The sequence below is a fragment of the Frieseomelitta varia genome, unplaced genomic scaffold, assembly GCF_011392965.1.
Source record: "Frieseomelitta varia isolate USP_RPSP 00005682 unplaced genomic scaffold, Fvar_1.2 scaffold_885, whole genome shotgun sequence".
In the NCBI taxonomy this organism is placed as follows: Eukaryota; Metazoa; Arthropoda; class Insecta; order Hymenoptera; family Apidae; genus Frieseomelitta; species Frieseomelitta varia.
In genome coordinates, this window is record NW_025110684.1 from 529,747 (window position 1) to 552,200 (window position 22,454).

Sequence of the window (22,454 nt, forward strand, 5' to 3'; positions counted from 1 at the left end):
TGAGAATTTACAATGAACATTTTCAATAATTTGAATTTGAATACAATTCATACTTAATTGATATAATATTTCATATTACATTTATCCAACGAATTTATCGTTATAATAAATTTTTTTTTTTACATTAGTAATTGATGTATGAGATAATACATATGTGTGTGTGTGTGTGTGTGTGTAATATATATGTATGTATGTGTGTATATAATATCACCAAAAAACAACTACATAACTATATGCTTGAAAAATCACATTCAAGTACATGTAATATTATACACATTACAATAAATAATTTTTTTAAGAAATTAAACTTATCAACCGTTTTAAATTACATTTGCCTAATGCTAGTTATTTTTACTAAAGTAAGTTGTTTTAATCTACAATATTTATTTTTATAAATATAATTGATTTTGTTCAAAAATTTGAAACATGTATAATTTTGTAAAAATGTTTCCCTTTTTTCATTTTCATTCTATATGCAGTCAATATAACTAAATGAAATCTAGGGAAATGATCATTTTCAAAACGCTGCTGTAGTTGTCCACGAATTTGTAATATCATTCATTATCGCGTTATGAATTAATAAGTTTCTGCGTTGCAATTTAGGATCTAAAAAGCGACTTTAATCGACTTAATATAAGAAGCCTGCCTATGACATTACTGCAACTGAAACTTTTTACATTCTACAATTTTTACATTCTCGTCGTTTAAATTGCATAGGAATTTTTTCTGTCTTTCAAAAGTGTGGCTACAGTTTTTCTCAGAAAGGAAAATATGTACGTACGTGAATTACAAACGTAACAAATGCTGTACGTAACAAATGGCGTACAATACGTGTTAAGAGTCTTGTTGTTATATTTTTTTTTTTAGCATAAACGAAACATCGACAATATTTTCAAAAATTTCGCGCAGTAACGGCTAGTCGTTATCACCTATTTTATCGTTATCACGCCGGACCAATCGTGTTGGACAAATGTGAAATAGCGTGAAAAGCCGGACATGCAATAATTTTTATACCCTACCCTAGGAAAGTGAGAGGAATAGTCACTCAGAGTAATTATGGGTGAGTTCAGGATATTTGCCTATGTTCTCCAATCACTGTTTAACACTTCATACATTTTTTTAGAAGATTCCACGGAGGCACAAAAGTGGCAGCAACATTTATCTCTATTGCGGGAGCAGTACGTTAATTTATATAATACAAACACAGAACTTCAACGCGAGTATGCTATTGTGACTGCAAATAAACAAGATACTGGATTTATTGGTAGACTCTTGACGACTATTGCATCCTTATACAGCCAACATCGTTATAGGTAATAAACTAACGTTAAATAATAATTGTGCAAACTCTGTCATTAACAAATCTATATCTTTAGCGATGTAATTATCAAATTGAAAGATCAAGAGATACCAGCACATAAATTCGTGTTATCTGCTAGAACAGATTTTTTCAGTGATTCAGTACTATCAGAAGTCACTATTTTAGGTAAAATGTCAAAATATTAAGTGAAACAATGAATGAATTACATATGTACAAATATTTATATTTAATAAGAGATACATCCTTTAGATTGGTCTTGCTTGGAGCCTAATGTTGGATTAGTGTTATTGAAATGGATATACACGGGAAAGGTGTCTCAAGAAAATTTAACGTTAGATTTAATGAAAGCAGCATCTAATTTTCAGCTGATGGAATTAGTTGAGCAGTGTGAAAAATATTTAATTGGAATTGTAGGACTCAAAAATTGTGTGCAATTATACGCAGTTGCTGAAGAATTGGGTACATTGAAATTGAAAGAGCATTGTAGCTCTTTGATTTCAGCACATTGGGTAAGGAGAAATACAAATAGAAATACAAATTACGCAACTTTAATTCTTTAATTGATCAAAATTTCATGTTGTTAGGAAGATTTAACAGGAGAAGACTTTAAGGAAATGCCTGGCTCTCTGTTGTACAAATTATTACAGACTAAAAGTAGATATCCATTACATGCTGCTGTTCGACTGATGAGGGAAGATGTGGTTTTTTTATATTTAGTGGAAAACAATTCAGAGGTAAGTTGCATATTTTAAATTATTACAAACATTTATTTATGTACAAATTTATTTGTTATGTACAATAGATCTTACAAGTACAATATTTTATGATACAAGATTTTATGACAATGATCATGTTTCAATCTTTTTACACTGTTCTTTTCATTTTTGTACATAATAATATTATCAAACTAATTTAATAATTACCATTATCACAGTAGATTGCTAAATACAGTATCAAAGGATTATTTCATTTTTTTATTCAAACTTTTATTAATTCACAGTTTCATAATCTATAAGAATGTAAAAAAAGTAAAGTAAAGATCGATTTTTATAACATTTTTTAAACAACGATGAAATATATTAAAAAATTTTTTGTCATGTTTAGTAAGTACTTAGAGGAAGAGTATCATAATAGTAAGTTAGTTGTAAACAGTAATACTGTTATTGATATAAAAATATGATATATATTGATGATTTCAATTGATTGTGATGAATTACATAAATGATGTCCACAAAAACAATATTCTGGTGGACCAGCTGGTGCTCCTCTATCTTCACCAATAAAACAACCTTCTTTGTAAGCGGACGTCACAATTTCTTCTTTATTTTGCCACTTATTATCACTATAGATCGGTACTGTACGTTTTTGAGGTGCACAGTCCCTTTCTACAGTTGTGATTATAGATGCTGGCAAAGATGATAAAATAATGAATATGCCAAACATGTTTCTTGATTTATACGTAGAAACAGTTTACTTACTTTTATATTTGGAATAAATAGTTCTTTTTCTGCAAAGTGTGGATGAAGGACAGTGCACTTGAAACCGAAGACTTTTATCAAATTGAGAACATAGTAAATCAGTTTTTTCATGTCCTGGTTGTGATGCATAACATTTAAAACATACGATACCCTCCGCAGTTATTTGCATCATTATTGCAACTAAAAATATTATATATTCACAAGATATGGTATTAATTATTTTGTGTAAAGATAGGTTAGGCGCAAACATACATAGATAAACTATAGCAATGAACAAAGTCTTTTTTGACTGTATTTGGAAAGTCATCTCAAATGCAATATAGTTAAATTCAACAATACTATTTACACCTGTTTTAATGTAAATTTTTATTTATATTTATTTATCTTGCATTTCAATTCGTCATTGTCATTATGCAAACCTGAAACAATTTTTTGAACAACATAAGTTTATCTAACATTAGAAAAAATAATATTTGGAAATAAAAATGATTTGATATAAACACTCGTTAGAATTGATTGTATCTTCTACAATCGTAGTAATTATTGTAGTTTGAATGTACGTAGCTATATATATTTGTGGTAGACGTAACAAAATAATTTTCTACATTGATTCTAGTTTATATTCGATAAAGATGTTAATAGTCTTTGATATATGTTAATAAAAAAAAGCATTTAAAAAATTTATTTCATTGATCGAGCAGTCACAAAAGTGAAAGCTGCTAATTTTTCAAAATGAAAAGAAAATAAGTATTGATCGAACAGTATAGGAAAGATCTCTGTCGAATTCATACTTGTTTGTTTAAAAAATTCAGAATATCGTGAAGAATTCAGTGTCTACGCTCGATTCCATCGTAAGACAATAGATCATACTCGATCGAACACTTTCACACATTCTGAAACAACACTCTTTATTAATATTCACTAAACGTCACATAGCGATCGTAAGATTTCGATTAACAGTTTCTCGCTCCGCTACGAGGAAATATGCCTCTTTCAGAAGCTGATTGCGGTTAGACGAGTCTATCACATGCCACATCATGGTTTTTCTATCCTTTACAGACCACTGTTTCTGTTGAATCAGTGTACAATCTCCATATCCTCTTCCGTTTTAATCGTTCATGCTGTCTATGTGTATTCCTCAATACCAACTATGCCAGCACTATACGTGCACGGGCAACATCCGCTGGGCGTATCACGTTGTATGTTGTATATCTTTTGCATAAAATCGAAACAGTGGTTCTCAATCAACTGTGTGTGTGTGTGTGTGTGTGTGTGTGCGCGCGCGCGCGTGTGTGTATCACGAAACTTTAAAATTCCATTTACAAATTTCATTATTTTAATACAATTATAAATTAAATGTATATAAAGTAGATTATTATAAGCAACTAAACATTTTATTATTTCAGTTAACGAAAGCTGTTAATGCCTTGGATTACAAAGGAGAAATGCCCTTGGAAGTTGCATTAAAAACTCGTCAACCATCATTGGCGCGTACTTTAGTCGAACACGGGGCCGACTTAAGCGCAAAGGATTCAAGAGGTCTTTCCTTGCTCCAAGCTGCTATTTTCAAAGGGGATTCCTACGCGGCTGATTTTATAATAGAACAACTGGAGAATAATGGGAATACAAAAGAGTTGTGCGAGACTATGAAACCTGCTGTGAATGCGAGAGACATAAAAAATCTTGAAGAACTTGACGGATGTACTGCGCTGCATTTGATAACAAAGCATAATTCAGAAAATATGTTAGCGGTTGCATCTAGATTACTTCAAGCCGGCATTGACCCTAACTTACAGAATCACAGAGGATGGTACGATTGTTTGATTATTTTTGGTTTTATAGCTACCTCATGGAGAATCAATATATGTATATTTTAAAAGGAAATTAACAGAATCTGAAGGAATAGAATTTGCGTGAAAATTAAAACTAACATTGATTCAATATTAGTAATCCATAATTGAGATTCTGAGAGAACTTTAAAACGTATGTTAGAAGTAGAATCTGCACAGAGGTTTTACTCACTAAGTGCTTAAGTTCTGACAAATGCTTAAATATTTGCAGTTCTAAGGCGTTATAAGGCATTAAAAGTATTAAACTTTTAATCGAAGACTCTTCATTGTTGATTTTTATTCTTACAGGACTGCCTTACACAGTTGTATTCAGGACAGAAACGAACCACTTTTTGATATTTTACTAAAATGTCAGGATATAGATTTGAACAAAGTTACCAATAATAATGATACTCCATTATGTATCGCGATGAAAACAAATCCATTTAACGAATTTTTTGCTAAGAAACTACTAGCCAAAGGTGCAATTGCAAATCCTGTACACAAGAATACAGGAGATACTTTACTACACATTTTGATAAGGGAATATAAAGAAGAAGCTGCTTTATTTTTAATCGATTATTGTAAGGATAACTTAATGCAAAAGAATAATGAAGAATACTCGGTTTTACATGAAGTTTGTAAAGTTGGTTCAAAGAATTTAACACGAGCTTTATTGAAAACTGGCTTCCCAGTCGACGAAGTTGCATTGTCTACTGGTGATGCACCAATACATATTGCTGTTTCAAATTTGTATTTTGATATTGTAATGGAATTATTAGACGCACCTAATTCAAACACCCAATTGAATTTAAAAAACAACGCGAACGAAACTCCTTTAAGTTTGGCTATTAAAGCACCGTTCAAAAAGGGCAAAGACATAGTTTTAGCTTTAATAAAGGCTGGAGCAAATATCAACCAGTGCAATAATGAAGGTTTAACATTGTTGCATCAAGCAATATTAAAAGAGGATTCGGCGACAGCGATCTTTTTATTAGAAAATGGTGCCGACATGAATACTAGGTAAATAGCACTGATCTTAAACATTTTAAAAACAATTACATTTATTTGATATTGTGGAATTACACTAAAGAATTTAAAATCTGAATCTAAAAGTGAAATTTTATTTCACTTAGAACGGCAAACGGAGAAACACCGCTACAACTTTCTGTACACTGTAGACTAGGTGAAGTTGTAGAAGCGCTTTGTAAAAGAGGTGCAGATACTTCTGTAGGATGTCCATTGTGGGATGCACTGGATTCAGATCAAGAAGATGTAGCATCTATTCTAGTTAAATATGGAGCAGACACTGATTGTTGGGGTCTTGGTCCAGATGATTGCCAACAAACCCTGTTACACAGAGCAATTGACCACAACAAAGAGGATATTGCACAATTCCTTATAAGAAGGTATGTGAACTCTAAATTAATAATAATTATGATATTAAATTCTAAAATGATATATGTTGCAGTGGCTGTGATTTAAACGCACCTAGAAAACCTGGCCCAGATGGTGCTGGAGGCGATGAATCAAGAGATGAGTGTACTCCACTACATTTATGTTGTCAGTGGGGGTTAGAACAAGTTGTACAAACACTTATTGAACACGGTGCTGACGTAAATGCTAGAGATGTCGAGGGCAAAACTCCGGTTCACGTAGCCATACAAAATCAACATTCACAAATTATTTCTCTGTTGCTTTGTCATCCTAGCATTGATTTAAATAAACGAGATAAGAAAGGTTTAACGCCATTTGCAACAGCTCTAACATTTCGAAATAACAAAGCCGCTCAAGCTATACTGGAACGCCTACCTAAAGCTGCTGAACAGTATGACAATAAAGGCAGAAACTTCTTACATACTGCTATTCAAAAGAATGATATGGAAAACATATTGTTTCTATTGTCTATACAAGTGAATAATGTTTTTATAGTTTTGAATGTATATTTATTTAAAATTTGGATGTTTTTAAAAAAAACTAACCAAACAAAATAGATATACAATGAAATTATTCTTATTTTATAGGTAGATGTAAATTCTAGAGTTCATGATGTTACACAAACTCCACCTTTACATCTTGCTGCAATTTCTGGAAATGAAATGTTGGTGAGAAGTTTAATATTGGCTGGTGCACGTGTTAACGATACAGATGCAAACAGAAATACTGCATTGCATGCTGCTGCTAAAGCTGGTCATGCAGCAATTGTATCTGCTTTATTGCAGGTGAATACAATAACTTGTACATGTATACAGGATATTTAAAATATGTAGAAAATAATATAAATTAAATTATTTAATTTCTTATTTTAGAACAATATTAATTTTGATGCTGTAAATGCAGATGGTGACAATGCATTGCACGTAGCTGTAAGAGAAGGTCATGTATCAGTGGTGCGAACACTTTTGACTGAATGTACATTGGATGCAGAAGCTGTAAATCTTAAAGGAAGAAATCCCTTACACGAATTAGCTAGATGCGGAAAAGATAATGCCGCAAATATATGTGAACTTTTCTTGGAATGTATGTCACAATATCCAGTGAACAATGCAGGTAAAGGCTACTTTAAAATATTAATATTTTTAATAATATTTATGTTAAAACATTTTATTGAAGAAAAATAATATTTCCGCTAAATTCCTGATATTACATGAAATTTTAAAAAAACATGCAGTATTATTTTATTGTAAAATAAATTAAACGAAATATTTTATTTAAGATTTGGATGGTAATACTCCATTACTGATAGCTTATATGAAAGGAAATGGCCAACTTTGTCGTATTTTGGTAAAGGCTGGTGCATGCTTAGGTTCTATGAATAAAGAAGGCATTACAATTTTCAATTATCAAGTAGCAACAAAACAATTATTATACAGATTACTAGATTCCTTGACACAAGAAGCACCATGGGCAGATAAAGATCTTTGTCTGGAATGTGGTACAAAATTTTCGCTCACAATGCGAAAACATCACTGGTATAAAAATTTTAAAATATTGGGATAAATTTATAAATCAGTATATTTAAGATTTGTCTAAAACTATTTTTATTGTTTCTAGCCGCCATTGTGGTCGAATTTTGTGCAATAAATGTTCAGATCAAGATGTTCCAATTGTAAAATTTGGACAAAATAAACCTGTGCGCGTTTGTGCAGTATGTTTTGATGTATTGCAACTAGGTGCTGAATGAACAAAACGTTAAATAAAGAAAAATACATATTCATATGTAAATAAAATAAATATCATTCCACATGCATTTTTCATAAAAAAAAGTATACCAAAAATTTATATCATTTTATGTGAACCATAATATTTTACTGTATTATGTAATTATTCTTGTTGAAACTTTGTTAAATTTATATAGGTATTAAATTTTAAATACAGATGACAGGAGCATTGACAAAAGTTAATATTTATTGATATATTAGCATTTATTCCTAGCATTACTTATTTAACTACAATGCGTTGAATTAATTTGTAACATTTTTATAATAAAGATCATACATTTGTAAATAATAATCTTATTTTAGCTTATTGAAAAGTGTTTTTGCTACGCAATGGTCTACACACTCTACATAATCAAGTAATTCTTCCATACAAGTTTCTTCCGTTTTACTTCTTGAATTTACACGTTGGTTACAGGTATCCAGTTTCTCTTGCAAAGCAGCACATTTCTGTGTTGAACATTTGTCCTAAGAGGAAAACAATCATGTATTTTTACGCTGAATTTACATTTTACATATAAAAAAAATAATTTTGGAGAATTAATATTTACAAATATAACTTAATTAATACACTGTAACAGTGTAGTAGTATAACAGTAAAGTTTTAAATTAAAAATATTGAAACATATATTAACGTTACTTTACAATTAACAAGCGAAATTTTAATGACAAAGAGGTTACTCTAGAATTTTTAACTTTGGAAAATATAGGATTAACATATCAATGATATGTCAATTATAAAAATTGTCAGTCGTTTCATGCAAGGTAAATTGATTAATTGACTTATATGCAATACAATGATTAATGATTATTTAAAAGAATAATTTCAGTAATAAATAATAATTATAAATATAAAATCTCGAGAGAATGAAGTTTTGTATCGTTGGAACAAATATTATATAACAATTTTTACTTACACGAAGTACTGTTTGAGGATCAATCAATTCTTCTTCCTCTTCTTCTGCTTTTACAGTCGGCGTGTAACGTTGAAGAAAGTTTTGTAAGAAAGACATATTTTTCAAAGGTAAATTGTATTTCACGGCTGTAGTGAATTAACTTTGAACATGCGCGAATTTTCCAGTTTGTTATATAGCATTTAACAGATAGAAAATATTGGCCCGAATCGCATGTCTTACAGATGAACTATGCTTAATGATAGTCTAAGAAGCTTAGGTACGATTTCTATAAATATATATATATATGTATATGTATCAATTGTAATAAATAAAACATCGAAAATATTTAAGCTACACCATAGACAAATAAATTGTCTCTTTGAGACAGAAATAAGCACATTTAATTTGTTGAACTTAAATTATTAATCGGATATTTTTTTATTTAAATTTTCAGGTTTATAAATTACTAAACAGGAATAGCAATTATAGTACAACGGAGTAATTCCAAATAAAACAAGGAGATGACTTTACATAAAAAGCTAACTCGCAAAATATGGAAAAAAATGGAATAAAAATTTTTTATGCGGCGCTTTATTTTGGAGCGATGGTAGCAAATTTAAAAATTTGTTCGATACATATAAACACTGCTAATTGCTGACTATATAATGCGAATAAACATTTTACAAGACAAAAATAAATAAAAAAACGTGAACTGTAATTTTTCGAGGCTTAAGGTCTCGTTTTCAAGAAAATAGAGAGTACATGCGTGCTTGATAAATTTTCAAATTTCATTTTCTTGGAACGGTATTGCTCTATGGAAAAAGAGAGATGTATTCAATAGTTTTGATTTATTTCTACACGCTTTCGAATATTTATCTATCCAGTTTGGAATTGATCAGGTTTGAATATACTTGACAAATTTTTCAACTTGAGCTTTTTGAGAAAAAGTACTCGTACTTCAGCTTTATTCTTTGTCCGGTTATACGTAATCGTTAGAACACCCTGCATATCGTAACAGAACGAATACGACGGCAAGCCTACAATTTGTTCATTAATATGTTTATTTCGTGTTTTATCAGGCCTTTCTTATTTTCAAGTTGTGTCAACTCAAAATATGTTACATTCGAAAATTTAACTCCGTTACGAAACGCAGTACATTCGTACACGTTCGTCTGCGCATTATAACGCGCAATTTCCTTTGAAAGCGGAAAGTTGATTTGCTAATAGGCAACCAGAAAATTCTCTTAGACCGGGGCTGGCCCAATACGTAGATTAAATACTGGACATCGTATGGGACGGAGATTTTCAGCAATTATTTTGCAATACCGTTGTTAAGCATTTAATTACATTTGCAAATTATTGGTATAACATACAGGATGCCAGCGGTAGGCGAGATTTCCGACAATCTCTTCGGTCACACGAAAGCCTGTGAATCAAGACAGAGTAGGAAGCGAAAAAAAATGTTGGATATTTCGGCTCTGTTATCCGCTTACTTTGGACTTTCATTTTGGAAACAATTTAGCGTTACAATTCCCCACGACGTGTATTCCGAACGTCATTTCACGAATAACACGAGAATATTTGCACTTGAACGAAATATTAATATGATTTGTTTAGTAAAATGATTAAAAGAACCATCATGTTCTTTGCAACAAGGATGGCGTCATCTGAATCTCTGTTCGCATAGATTTATTAAAGCCACGAGCCACCGTCGAGCCATCACAAACACGTCCGAAGGATTACGTTTAAACGATCCAAGTTTCACTGAATTAGTTAGTTTGCGCACTGTTGTTTGTACTACTGATTATCAGTTTGTGAAAATTTGGGAAAATCAGGGCGCAGTGCATTGTGCTTAACAGTCAAACATTGAGGTAGTTTTGCGCTTGTTTGTCGGGGAGGTACCATCAATAAACTCGTATTTTCTTACGAAGGAAGATCAACGGAGAATAAAGAGAAGTCCGAGTATCAAGGCCGATACATGAGCCACGTCTATATAGTAAACACGATACTATACAAGCAAGTTGAAAAACTGCAAGTTTTTGAAAAAACCGGAACATACCTCGTAGAATTCGAGGGCTGTGTTTTTCCTACAAAAGAGATTCTGTCTCGATCAGAGTTTGAGCAAGAAATTAAATTCAACGACAGAAAGGATTCTTTTGCAAGATGATTGTCATATTATTTCCTCGCGCCGAAGTCCAACCTAAAAACTTCGTAATATTTGAGGTTATGTTTTATTGAAACATGAATTTTTTGCATTAACGAGCAAACCAATTCACTAGGAAAACAAAAACAAACTGGACGTAAGTTAAAATTGACAACAGATCTCCTTAGCGTGCATTAAATTTCATATTGGTCAATAATATTCAACATGTTAGTTCAGGTTCATGTATTTTACTTCAAGAAGTTAATGATTGTATTAAATTTTTTTTTATCTATCTGTAATTTAATTTTTTAGATATCTGATAGTTTTGCGATCATATAGATTCGGATAATGTATTTGATTTGTCGATCTTTAATTAATAATGTGACTTTTCAACTAGCCTGCAATAATGTGACACTTCATATTAATATTCTGTATACATAATGTTTAATTACAAATATTTACGCATTCAGTTAAATCATTTAAAATTCATTATTTTATTACTATATTTAATGAATGTTACATATTTATCTAAAAACATATTATTTCAAAAACTTACATATGTATTTCATATATAATACATTGTAACTTATATGGATATATACATTATAAAACTTAATTTATAACTTTTTTGTGATACAACTTCTGTCATTAATTTTTATTTGTAGCAATTTATGAGTGGATAATGCTTGGAGGCAATGAACGGGATGGAGAGACATGGGCATGGACATGGACATTCACATGCACATTCGCATCGTCATCGTCACTCACATGGAAATCTACAAAGTGTATCTCAAAATTCCAGCCAATCATCAAAACATAGCCATACTCACACGTTGCACTTGCAAAAAGATACATCTGCAGTTCAAACACCTCAGAAGCCAAGAAATTACAAGTTACTAGTTGATCCATTTTTAGTAAAAGGTGCAACAAAGTTATACAGATACGATGGCATGGTCCCAGGAGATCCAACTTATCCTGAAGTTCAACCGAGAGATCCTAGATCACAGTTAACAAGAATTTGGACTCGTTTAGAACAACTTGACTTACCTGTACCTAGATTTAAAATTGACTCTAATTATTGTGGTGAACCTCCTCCGCTTGAAGTAACATTTTGTCATTTAAATGATAATATTGATAAAACTTTTTTATCAGATATGGTTCAAAAATTTGGAGCTGTAGAAGAACTTATTGTTTATTATCACCCTGTAACTAATAAGCATCTCGGAATTGCAAGAGTAGTCTTTGAAACTACAAAAGCTTCGAAGGCTTGTGTAGAAAAATTAAATAATACATCTGTGATGGGTAAAGTTTTAAGAGTGTTTCTTGATGCATTTGGAGAAGAGTGTAAAAAAGTCTATGATGAGTTAACTATAGAAAAAAAACTAGAAAAGAAGATTGAAAAGGAAATAAAGCCTGAGAATGATCAAGAGAAACAAACTCCAATTGAAAAAATTATTACGGAAGAAAGAGATGACTTCAGAAGTAACAAAAAAATATCCAATATAGAAAAATCAAGAGACACATATATAGAAAACTCGAGATACAATAAATATAGAGATTATCCTACTCCTAGTGGCAGTGATTTAGGTTATGGTACTGCACCTAGCGAACTAAATTATTCTAGTAATTATTCTCAAAATTCTACTCCAGCTACGAATTATGATTTTTATTATAGTAGTTACCATCAGCCTCCGAACAATTATTTAGCGAATATGCCACAAAATGTATCGCAAAATCTTTCAATGCCGCAGAATTCAAATATATGGTGGGGAAATAATACGGGGGCAACAAGTTACGCGTCATCCTCTATGTGGCCTGTTCAACATGGAACAAATTTAGATAATTCCAATTCTAATGCAGTTCCAATTTCTAAGACTTCTAATGTAAAAATACACCATACACCTAAGAAAGAGAAAGAAAATCAAAATATAACAAAAAACTCATCACGAGACTCTCCGGTAGAAACTCGTAAAACATTAGATTTGGATACTAGAATTGCCATGTTATTAAAGGACAAAGCAGGAGGAATGGCACCGCCTTTCTTACAGTTTGGTAGCGATTCTGAAGATGAGAAAAAGTCTGTTAATGCAGATAATGAAATGCTCTCAGAACCACCAAGTCCTTTTCTATCTCATGAAACGTACAAATCATGTTTTGAGAAAATGCGGGAAAGGAATAAAGAGCGATGGAAAGTACATGAGAATAGCATCAATCAATTTTCTGTTGACGAAGATTTAGGTAGTGTTATAAGTTCGAGCGAAGATGAAGCATTGTTGGGAAGTTACAGTCCTGCACAGGATGAAATTGAACCAGAGCCACCAAAAGAGCCACCACCTCCACCTCCACCAGATGACGATAGAATGTCATTAAGTCCATTAAGTTCAGGGGATGAAAAAATTGAAGAGGTAACGTTTAATATTATTATATTAAGCATTAAATAGTATATATAATTATTTTTTCATATTGCTATTTAAATATACAGGTTATAGCTCAAACAGAACCTACAAGTCAGTTATATCCAGGAACTGGTTATCCTGGACATTTAACTCATTATCCTACCAATGACATGTATCATTGGCCAAGACCAGCACAATATCCATATCCATATGGAACAACATATTTACAAAGTCATTATCAACCAAATACTACATCATTTTCTGGTACAGTAGGGAATCATCAAGGAGCTAATTATTATCCATCTTTTCAATCAAGGCTTCATGCTATGGCAAACCATAATATTACGAAAGATAATCCACAAGTATGTATATGTTTTCTAAATGTAAATGTTATATCAACTTTTATCAATTTAATTTCTGAACAGGGCCCTACTATTAATGGTGTATTAAATAGAGTTGTAAATGAATTAAAGCAAATTCTAAAAAAAGATTTTAACAAAAAAATGATCGAAAACACTGCGTTCAAACTATTTGAAGTATGGTGGGATGAAAAGAAATCAGAAAAAAATCAAAATCAAGGAGGAGAGAACTTAACTATTGTTAATAATAATAGTAATAAGGAAGAAGGACAAAAACCTCAAGGATTATCATTACTTTTAGAACAAGGAACTCCGCTTGGATTTAATTATGATGGATTTGGTTTGGGTATTAGAGCCAGCATGCCAAAGATGCCTTCTTTCAGGGTACAATCATTTCTGTTATATCGAAATTTATTTTTAATAATATAATGTAATTGTAAATATTTTGTAATATATAAATAGAATAGGAGAAGAATAGATACGTTTAGACATACTTAGAGTAATGATTTAATATTTTATTCTAGTAATGATTTAATATTTATATTATTAGCGCAAAATTAAAGCTCCAAGCCCATTACCGCAAGACGAAGATAGTCGTCAATCTGATCATGGCGACACAGAACTTATAGGAAGCGACAGTGATCTTGATCTGGCGTCAGTGCAAAAAATTAAAAGACCAATCACTTCTCTTCCAAGCGTTTCTTCTTCATCTTCCTCGTCATCTTCGTCTAGTGAAAGTAGTAGCGAAGAAATGAGTTGCAGCGAATCTTCCAGCAGTTCGAGTGATAGTTCTGATGAAGAAGTATGCTCTGGAAACTTTGAAGATGAGGTATATAATTGATTAAAACCGCAAGCAATTTACTTAAACATTCATGTATGATACACTTTCGTGTTTTCATAAAAATAATTTTTATTTTCAGCAGGATACAGACAGTCGTTTATCAGATCATCGTCCACTGGCTTGTAACAGTGAAGATCCTGATATTTTAATGGAACTTGCAATTCAAAGATCGTTAGATTGTCCAACGCCTACTGGTAGAGAGACACCAGTACCTAATATTAAAATAAAAGACGAAAATTCGAATGAATTCCCACAGTGTGACAATGAAGCTAGCCCTGTGTCATCTCCGTTGAAATATGAAAGTGATAAAGAAGATAGTGAGAAGGAAAGTGAAAAATCTATAAATGAAGAATATCTCGAAAAAGTTCGAGTGAAAGAAGAGGTAGAAATGGAAAGAATGGAAGATGAAATACAGAAGAAAGTAAAGAGTGCTTCAGCTGTACTAATTAAACAAGAACCATGTGATATACAGAAAATGGAAAATTCTGCAGCAGAAGCTTTAATAACATTAGCTGGTCAAGATAACATTATAAGACATAGGAGTCCGGGACCTGTACAACCAAATATTATTAGAGCTCTTCAAACTATGTCTGCTAAGTACATTAATGATGAACCTATATTAAAAGATACAGAGAAAATTGAAATGTTTAGCGAGATACCTACCACCGATTCGGAGGAAGAAAGCTTAGAAATTAGAAGATTAAGGTTTGTAAAATTATATGTAAATTTAAATAAGAATAAAAGTATATTAACTATACATATTGTTTTGTACTACTGTTTTGCGTTAATTAGGTATCAAGCCGAAGCTGATCTCCGACTTAATGGTCAACAAAGCCCTAAAAATTCTCAAGCTTCACAAGTATTTATGGAACATTCATACTCATTACCACCTGCCCAGTCAGAAATTACGAAGACTGTAATTCGTACACCATCGACACCAATGAAACCGGTAAAACTTAAATCGTCGAAGATCATAAAATTGTCGAAGAGCAAAGACAAGACACACAAAGTAGAAAAACGAAAATATAATAAATATACGAAAATACACACTCACCAAAATCATGAAAGAGAGAAAGAAAATATCGAAAATGAGTATGTTTATGAGAAATATCCGAAGAAAGTTGAAGAGCCAGTTGTTACATATAAAGAACGTGATCTTATGTCGGAAATGGCTATTTTGTATGAATTTTTAACGAGAGGAATAGATGCGGAAGATGTGGAATATTTAAGACGAAGTTATGAAGCTTTATTAGCCGATGATAGCCAAGGTTATTGGTTAAATGATACTCATTGGGTTGATCACCCTGCAACGGATATTCCAAGTCCTGCGAAACGCAGAAAAAGAGACGAACTTAGATTACATACAAGTGGAAGTGCAAGAACGGAAGGATATTATAAGGTTGATATACGAGAGAAAGCTAAGCACAAGGTATGGCTGAATTTTTTAATATAACTATATATTAGTGTTTCTTCCGTAGTGATCTTCATATTAGAAATTACAATGATAAAAGTGGTCTTGCTAAATATTGTGCCAAACTAGCATTAATTTATTCAGCCTGTTAATTCCTTAAAATTATTTATCTTATGTAGCATCACTACGCCCAAAGTATACAACGAAGTAACGATGTTGAAGATAGTAATGGTCCTTACGCTGGCGGCGATGGAACAATGAATGGTCCAAAGAACAATACTAAAGCTTTAACTGGTAAAATGCAAGCTTTGTCTCGTGAGGCCCGAAGTAATCAAAGACGATTATTAACAGCCTTTGGTATAGATACCGACAGCGATCTTCTTAAGTTCAATCAGTTGAAAGTAAGATTTCAATTGCTTCGTTAAATCATTTTCAGTTATCGTAAAATCAATTAAATACGCTTATTTCATCTTTTACAGTTCAGGAAAAAACAATTGAAATTTGCTAAATCTGGTATACATGATTGGGGTTTATTTGCCATGGAACCAATTGCAGCTGACGAAATGGTCATTGAATATGTCGGACAAATGGTCAGGCCAGTTGTGGCTGATTTACGAGAGTCTCAATACGAAGCTACCGGTATCGGTAGTTCCTATCTTTTCCGTATCGATTTAGACACGATTATCGATGCAACAAAGTGTGGAAATTTAGCACGATTCATTAATCATAGCTGCAATGTGAGTATTACAATCTATATCTTTTACATTTTGCATTAAATATCAATCGAATTGACTTTCTTGCTAATTGTACCGTGATTACTGAGATATATCCTGTAGAATAAATTCTCACAATGATTTAAGCCACACTATTAATCGTTTTATTATTTTTCAGCCGAATTGTTACGCAAAAGTAATTACAATCGAAAGCCAAAAAAAAATTGTAATTTATAGTAAACAACCGATAGGAGTTAACGAGGAGATCACGTATGATTATAAATTTCCATTGGAGGATGATAAAATCCCTTGCCTATGTGGAGCTCCGCAATGTCGGGGTACTCTTAATTGAATCGTTCATAAAACTATATTGTTCATCCCTTTTTCCTGTCTTCTACACTTCATCATACCCTACTCATATTTTTGTAAATACTTCTCCATGTAAACATTTTATAAAATGCAATGGAAATATGCTAAATTATGTTAATATGAAAGTCCTTCTCTTTTTTAACATTCTCCTTGTAATTATTGCATCAAGTACGTAAAATGAATTTTAAGATCGTCATAAAATATTTATAACCTATGATTGTTTTTGTACATACGTGACTTAAGATTTTATTCCTATTATGTTTCTGTTAAAAATAAAATAACAGTTTTTAAAATCGTTCATGTCGATCGATAATGAAAAGAATTTCCATTTTTTTAACACAGTAAAAGAATTGAACTACACGTGTAAATACTTTTTATGAAATTATATATATATTATATATGTAATATATATATATTATATATTTGTTTCTTTTTTTAAATAAAATACTAGTAAATATATATATATAAATACATATTAAACTTAGGGATTTTTTTTTATATCACTTGTATGCAATGATGTGAGGTATATATATACAAGTACTTAAGCAATGCATTCAGTTTCTACATAGAAACTACTATATCAGCTCTATGTGTTTCTTTCATATTTATAATTTCTAATAAAGAATATTTTTAAAACATATAAAATTAATCAAAATATAAAAATTATATATATATAAAATTGGAAAAGGTTTTCTTGTAAAATTTTGTTTTGTTATTAACAAAATATTTTGACGCTTCATGATACAAAAATTGTACTTAAATACATTATAGCATCAAAAGAAAATGCTTTAAAAATTTTATATTTAAAATAACACAGTTTAACATGTATCACAACAATTTTATTGATCAGACAATTTTGATATTGTTAAGATACAATTATTCCTTTTAAGTTATTACTGCAAGAACGAGATGTATTAATTGATCAACATATTAGATTTTCTTTTTCTAAATTTCTTCTATTTTTCTTTTTTAAATTTCGTCATGAGGATTAATTTATTAATTAAGTTGTTAATACATGTACATCATATTGACAATTCGAAATATAAATTCGAAGTGTCCCTGAGTAACATGTTCACCAACATTCAAATCGTAATAGTGAAATTTTAAGGTTGGAATTGAATGGGGCATAAAAATTAATTTCTTAGAGTGAGAGACTTTATATAAATATATTCTATGATAGAAAATTGTGTATTATATTTAATTACAGTGATGTTATATGTGGAATAGTGTCGTTGATTATACATAATTGTTACACAATTTTGAAGGTTATATTTGAAAAATATGGCAGATCGTTTAACACAGTTACAAGATACTATAAATCAGGTAACTTGTTTGTACAAATTATTCATAAACACAATAGGTAAAAAAATGAGTTTCGCTTATTATTATTCTAGCAAGCAGAACATTTTTGTAACAGCGTAGGTATTTTACAACAGTATTCAACACCCAGCAAATTTCCTGGTTTTGATCGTGTTGGAACACCTCAACCGCATCAGCCTCAAGAAGGTATTTTTCATATGCAATTTATTTCATTTAAATTTTATGAATTTTCATATAAACAATACTTATATTTTAGATTATGCAGCTTTATTCGCAACACTTATAGCAAGGTGTGCAAAAGATATCGATACCTTGATAGAAAGTTTACCAAGTGAGGAATCATCGCAGGAACTGCAAGTTGCAAGTCTCAGTCGCCTTGAACAAGAAAATCAAGAAGCTGGTGAACAACTAGAAGAAGTTGTAAAACAGGGTGAAGCACTTCTGCAAAGAATTCAAGCTGCTCTACAAGATATTGCTCAAAGTCAATTGGATATGCAAGATCCAGCATCCACATCTGTAATTAATATCAATCTCAACACTAATTCAACTTTCAAACAAGAAAATGTGAGCTCTATAAATACCGTATCAAATAGCACACACCAGTTGTCAGACCCCTCACCTAATTCTGTGAATCAATGATATATTTTTACTATAACTTAATTTTTTGAGAGATTTATAAGAGGATAAATTTTACTGATAGTGTATACTTCGCCAAAATATTAAAATTATTAAATAAACCTTAAAAAATGTTTTATATTTATAGATAGTAAAATATTACTTATATGAAAAATGTATAATTAATAATTTATTTTGATGTGATATATATATAGTTACATTGAATATAAAAGAAGACTGTACTTATACTATTTCTTAAGAAGATTTATGAATGTTTCTCGTGGTACGCATATTTTTCCAATCATTTTCATTTTCTTTTTCCCTTCTGCTTGTTGAGCTAATAATTTCATCCTTCTAGTAACATCACCACCATACTAGAATAAAAGAAATTAATAACGGAAATATGTGAAAGTAGACAATGCATGAGATATAAAAGAATTATTTACCAATTTCGCAGTTACATCTTTTTTGTATGCTTTTAAGTTTTCTCTCGCGAGCACTTTCCCGCTAACGATTGCTTGAATCGCTATTTCAAACATTTGACGTGGAAGAATATTTAGCATTTTTTCACATATTTGTCTGCCTATTGCCCGAGCTTTGCTAGCGTGTACAATAGTACTAAATTCTTCAACTACTTTACCATTTAAAGCAATATTTAACTGTGAAATATAAACACTAATATAGGAATAGTAAAATGTAAAGTAAAGGAATAGTAAAATTATTACATCTAAACATATTAACATAATTATAATTACCTTTACGATGTTTGCAGGCTCATAACCACTGTCTTCATAATCAAAAGTACCATATCCCGAAGTTACACGTTTTAGTACATCATGGAAATCAACAATAATTTCATTCAATGGCAGTAAAAATTGAAACATTGTTCTGTTATGACCAATATCTTTCGTCATTTGTTGTATTCCTCGTCTTTCAAAACATAAATTCATAACTGTACCTATATGCTCAACTGATATACAATTATAAGTTATTTAGTATCATCTTTTTAGTTAACTATATTATATATAAGATTTAATCATTGAATATACTTGGTGCTATAATAGTTCCTAATACCATAGGTTCATAAAATTCTTCGACAATGTTAGGATCAGGAAAATTTGCAGGATTATTGAATGAAATCATATCAGTCCTGTATTGTTTAACATTCTTCTTGCCAAAAATTTTTGCTTTATATGTAACACTGGGCGTCGTCACAACTGAATGTGCACCATATTCTTGTTCAAGTCGTTGCATAAATACTTCCATGTGTAGTAAGCCCAAAAATCCAAGTCTCCAGCCTTGTCCAAGAGCTACACTAAAAAAAAAAAGTGTATAAGGTACTTAGATAAATTAAAATCGCGTCTCTCCGTTATTATCTAATTTATTATTTAATTTACTCAATATATTTAAAAATATTGAGAAAGAATACCTGGTTTCCATTGCAACAGTAACGCTACTATCATTTAATATTAGTTTCTCGATAGCGGTTTTCAAAACTTCAAATTCCGACTTCTCAATCGGATAAAGGCCCGAAAAAACCATTGGTTTCGGTGCTTTAAACCCTAGTAAAGGTTCAGTAACATAATCTTTCAGATGTAACGTATCGCCAATAATCGTTTCGTTGGAAGATTTTAAATTACAAGAAATGCATCCTATTTGACCTGCAAACCTAGAGCATGCAATAATACATTATTATTATTATTATTATTATTATTATTATTATTATTATTATTATTATCATCATGTAATTAATGTAGAATTATTATAAAGTTCATATTTACAATTTATTTACAACTTCTTCGGAGGGTCTCAACAGCGAAATAGTTCTAACTTCATAAGGCTTCTTATTGTACATTGAAACAACGTGTTGTTTAAGGGATAAAGATCCTTCTTTGATATATATCAGTAAAATTGTTCCTTTATATTTTTCATACCAGCTATCGAATATCAAAGCTCTGAATGGCTTGTCTCTACATACATCAGGGGGTGGAATTCTCTCCACTACAGCGTCCAAGACTTTAGATACTCCAGTACCTAATTTAGCAGATATCTTTAACACATCTGACTGCTTTATATCAAATAATGTTTCTAACTGATTTACAACTCTGTCGGGATTGGCGTATTTTAAATCTATTTTATTGATTACTGGCACTATGACTAGATTGTGTTTAACAGCTAAATGAAAATTGGCCACGGTTTGTGCTTGTACACCGTCATTTGCATCTACTATTAAAATTACTCCTTGGCAGGGAGTTAACGAACGGTGTACTTCAGCAGAGAAGTCAACGTGTCCAGGTGTATCTATCAGATTAAGCAGATATTTAATTCCTTTGTATGTGTAGTTAACTGACGCCGTTTGCGCTTTAACAGTGATTCCACGTTCTTTCTCAACTTGTAGTTTATCCAATATTTGTTTACCAGAGTTGACTTCTATTGCACCTGTTATTTCCAGTAATCTGTCAGCAAGGGTGCTCTTACCATGATCAACATGTGCTATAATACTGAAATTACGGATATTTTCTATTGGTGTATCATATTCTCTAGCAACTTCTGAGTTTGTAGAATAAAATTTATTGAGATACAGGGGTTGTCTAAAAATCAAGCATACATAATTAACATCAGTAATAAATAACTTTCTTTTTTCTTAATTCAAAATAATTACAGTCCTACTTACTAGTAGGAAAAAAGGCACCTAATACTAACCTTATGCGTATTTGGGAAAGATTATGATTTTTATAAAAGGACTGTACACGATATATAAATTTATTCATCTTCATAATGAGATAATACAGTAGTTATAAAATATTTTTAACATTAGCTAAAAATTCAAATGTAACGAGTTACTTATTGTTTTTCTAAAATATTATATTATTTTCAGATTCATTTATGTGTTAACATGCATTAAAAATTATATTCAAATTAAGTTTTTTCTGAATGAGTATGAACATTAAAGTTACTCAGGGTACGAATTTTAAGGTTATGTTTTATTTATATGTCAAATAAAAATTATAAATCTTTATTGATAGATTATAAGTAATAGAGAAGGGAAGCTGAAAACTTAATTAGAAAAATATAATTCTAAATGTTCATAAATTAATTTTATTAAATAAGTTTTATATAATTAAAAATGGAGCGATAACTAAAATGCTAGCGCCATGCGATAAAAAGCTGGAACTAAAATCTATTGCTGTCTTTATCACATACTATTGTTCTCTTTATCTAATATATCTGTTCTTGCAACATGTTATTGCTTTCTTTAGCGTACAGGCAGTGCCATCTATTGGAGAACTATAAAATATTAGGCGATCATGACCACATTTTATTTCTCGATGTTTCCAATAGATGCCAATAGATGACTTGAGTATGTAGCGACCTCTACTTCGAAGAATTTAGATCAACGACATCTATGTTCCGTCGAGATGTGTATTTAAAATAAACAATAGAATATTTAAAAATAGTTATTAATTTTATTATCACCATAGAAATGTTTACTGACACTTATATATATTGTAGCCATAGTAGAAATTCTTCATTCGTTATTTCGT

At 30.9% G+C, this 22,454-nt stretch overlaps 6 protein-coding genes across 13 annotated transcripts; 3 read left to right on the forward strand and 3 right to left on the reverse strand.

The window, feature by feature from the left end:
• The first annotated feature begins 550 nt into the window (after positions 1-550).
• LOC122537047 (rabankyrin-5) lies at positions 551-7,845 on the forward strand. Of its 5 annotated transcripts, none has more exons than XM_043669941.1 (14): positions 551-773; positions 868-1,060; positions 1,124-1,313; positions 1,377-1,486; positions 1,571-1,830; positions 1,906-2,055; positions 4,206-4,609; positions 4,938-5,651; positions 5,765-6,037; positions 6,100-6,541; positions 6,653-6,850; positions 6,938-7,178; positions 7,345-7,600; positions 7,683-7,845. In XM_043669941.1, the coding sequence occupies exons 2-14, from the start codon at positions 1,057-1,059 to the stop codon at positions 7,810-7,812; spliced, it is 3,372 nt and encodes a 1,123-aa protein (XP_043525876.1). In that variant the 5' UTR covers positions 551-773; positions 868-1,056; the 3' UTR covers positions 7,813-7,845. The 5 variants fall into 5 exon arrangements, with proteins under 5 accessions (XP_043525876.1, XP_043525878.1, XP_043525877.1 ...); XM_043669942.1 differs by lacking the exon at positions 551-773 and adding an exon at positions 788-806; XM_043669943.1 differs by lacking the exon at positions 551-773 and having other exon boundaries at positions 780-1,060; positions 1,127-1,313.
• On the reverse strand, positions 2,390-3,788 carry LOC122537053. The gene is made up of 4 exons (XM_043669958.1): positions 3,591-3,788; positions 3,052-3,218; positions 2,800-2,979; positions 2,390-2,727 (listed from the first exon to the last, which is right to left on the reverse strand). The coding sequence occupies exons 2-4, from the start codon at positions 3,104-3,106 to the stop codon at positions 2,447-2,449; spliced, it is 516 nt and encodes a 171-aa protein (XP_043525893.1). The 5' UTR covers positions 3,107-3,218; positions 3,591-3,788; the 3' UTR covers positions 2,390-2,446.
• Positions 7,846-8,034: 189 nt separating the features above from the next.
• LOC122537055 (cytochrome b-c1 complex subunit 6, mitochondrial-like) lies at positions 8,035-9,002 on the reverse strand. The gene is made up of 2 exons (XM_043669959.1): positions 8,764-9,002; positions 8,035-8,314 (listed from the first exon to the last, which is right to left on the reverse strand). Exons 1-2 carry the CDS (start codon positions 8,857-8,859, stop codon positions 8,144-8,146), a joined length of 267 nt encoding a protein of 88 aa, XP_043525894.1. The 5' UTR covers positions 8,860-9,002; the 3' UTR covers positions 8,035-8,143.
• A 1,435-nt stretch (positions 9,003-10,437) lies between these two features.
• LOC122537046 (histone-lysine N-methyltransferase SETD1) lies at positions 10,438-17,083 on the forward strand. Its single transcript, XM_043669939.1, has 10 exons — positions 10,438-11,042; positions 11,551-13,290; positions 13,368-13,643; positions 13,707-14,024; positions 14,191-14,469; positions 14,561-15,186; positions 15,274-15,910; positions 16,072-16,293; positions 16,372-16,629; positions 16,784-17,083. The coding sequence occupies exons 2-10, from the start codon at positions 11,581-11,583 to the stop codon at positions 16,955-16,957; spliced, it is 4,500 nt and encodes a 1,499-aa protein (XP_043525874.1). The 5' UTR covers positions 10,438-11,042; positions 11,551-11,580; the 3' UTR covers positions 16,958-17,083.
• Positions 17,084-18,126: 1,043 nt separating this feature from the next.
• On the reverse strand, positions 18,127-21,877 carry LOC122537037 (translation factor GUF1 homolog, mitochondrial). 4 transcript variants are annotated; one of them, XR_006308534.1, is made up of 9 exons: positions 21,613-21,733; positions 20,691-21,500; positions 20,339-20,578; positions 19,959-20,224; positions 19,665-19,879; positions 19,356-19,568; positions 19,129-19,283; positions 18,876-18,919; positions 18,127-18,808 (listed from the first exon to the last, which is right to left on the reverse strand). XR_006308534.1 is itself a non-coding variant. In XM_043669925.1 (9 exons), coding segments are annotated over exons 1-8 (1,944 nt in total). In that variant the 5' UTR covers positions 21,687-21,733; the 3' UTR covers positions 18,127-18,808; positions 18,876-18,918. The 4 variants fall into 4 exon arrangements, 2 of the variants coding, with proteins under 2 accessions (XP_043525860.1, XP_043525861.1); XM_043669925.1 differs by having other exon boundaries at positions 19,159-19,283; XM_043669926.1 differs by having other exon boundaries at positions 19,153-19,283.
• LOC122537038 (mediator of RNA polymerase II transcription subunit 21) lies at positions 18,182-19,041 on the forward strand. Its single transcript, XM_043669927.1, has 3 exons — positions 18,182-18,297; positions 18,369-18,480; positions 18,551-19,041. Exons 1-3 carry the CDS (start codon positions 18,256-18,258, stop codon positions 18,931-18,933), a joined length of 537 nt encoding a protein of 178 aa, XP_043525862.1. The 5' UTR covers positions 18,182-18,255; the 3' UTR covers positions 18,934-19,041.
• Positions 21,878-22,454: the final 577 nt, after the last annotated feature.

Coding starts and splice junctions, on each gene's coding strand:
- LOC122537047 (XM_043669941.1), top strand. Junction 1,831..1,905: donor CTTTGATTTCAGCACATTGG/GTAAGGAGAAAT, acceptor TCATGTTGTTAG/GAAGATTTAACAGGAGAAGA. Junction 7,179..7,344: donor ATATCCAGTGAACAATGCAG/GTAAAGGCTACT, acceptor ATTTTATTTAAG/ATTTGGATGGTAATACTCCA.
- LOC122537053 (XM_043669958.1), bottom strand. CDS start 3,106: ATGACTTTCCAAATACAGTCAAAAAAGACTTTGTTCATTGCTATAGTT. Junction 2,980..3,051: donor CATTGCTATAGTTTATCTAT/GTATGTTTGCGC, acceptor TAATATTTTTAG/TTGCAATAATGATGCAAATA. Junction 2,728..2,799: donor TATTTATTCCAAATATAAAA/GTAAGTAAACTG, acceptor CATCTTTGCCAG/CATCTATAATCACAACTGTA.
- LOC122537055 (XM_043669959.1), bottom strand. CDS start 8,859: ATGTCTTTCTTACAAAACTTTCTTCAACGTTACACGCCGACTGTAAAA. Junction 8,315..8,763: donor ATCCTCAAACAGTACTTCGT/GTAAGTAAAAAT, acceptor TTTTCCTCTTAG/GACAAATGTTCAACACAGAA.
- LOC122537046 (XM_043669939.1), top strand. CDS start 11,581: ATGAACGGGATGGAGAGACATGGGCATGGACATGGACATTCACATGCA. Junction 14,025..14,190: donor CAAAGATGCCTTCTTTCAGG/GTACAATCATTT, acceptor TTATATTATTAG/CGCAAAATTAAAGCTCCAAG. Junction 14,470..14,560: donor CTGGAAACTTTGAAGATGAG/GTATATAATTGA, acceptor TTTTATTTTCAG/CAGGATACAGACAGTCGTTT.
- LOC122537038 (XM_043669927.1), top strand. CDS start 18,256: ATGGCAGATCGTTTAACACAGTTACAAGATACTATAAATCAG. Junction 18,298..18,368: donor TACAAGATACTATAAATCAG/GTAACTTGTTTG, acceptor TTATTATTCTAG/CAAGCAGAACATTTTTGTAA. Junction 18,481..18,550: donor ACCGCATCAGCCTCAAGAAG/GTATTTTTCATA, acceptor CTTATATTTTAG/ATTATGCAGCTTTATTCGCA.
- LOC122537037 (XM_043669925.1), bottom strand. CDS start 21,686: ATGAAGATGAATAAATTTATATATCGTGTACAGTCCTTTTATAAAAAT. Junction 21,501..21,612: donor CTTTCCCAAATACGCATAAG/GTTAGTATTAGG, acceptor CTTGATTTTTAG/ACAACCCCTGTATCTCAATA. Junction 19,284..19,355: donor AAGATGTAACTGCGAAATTG/GTAAATAATTCT, acceptor CTTTTATTCTAG/TATGGTGGTGATGTTACTAG.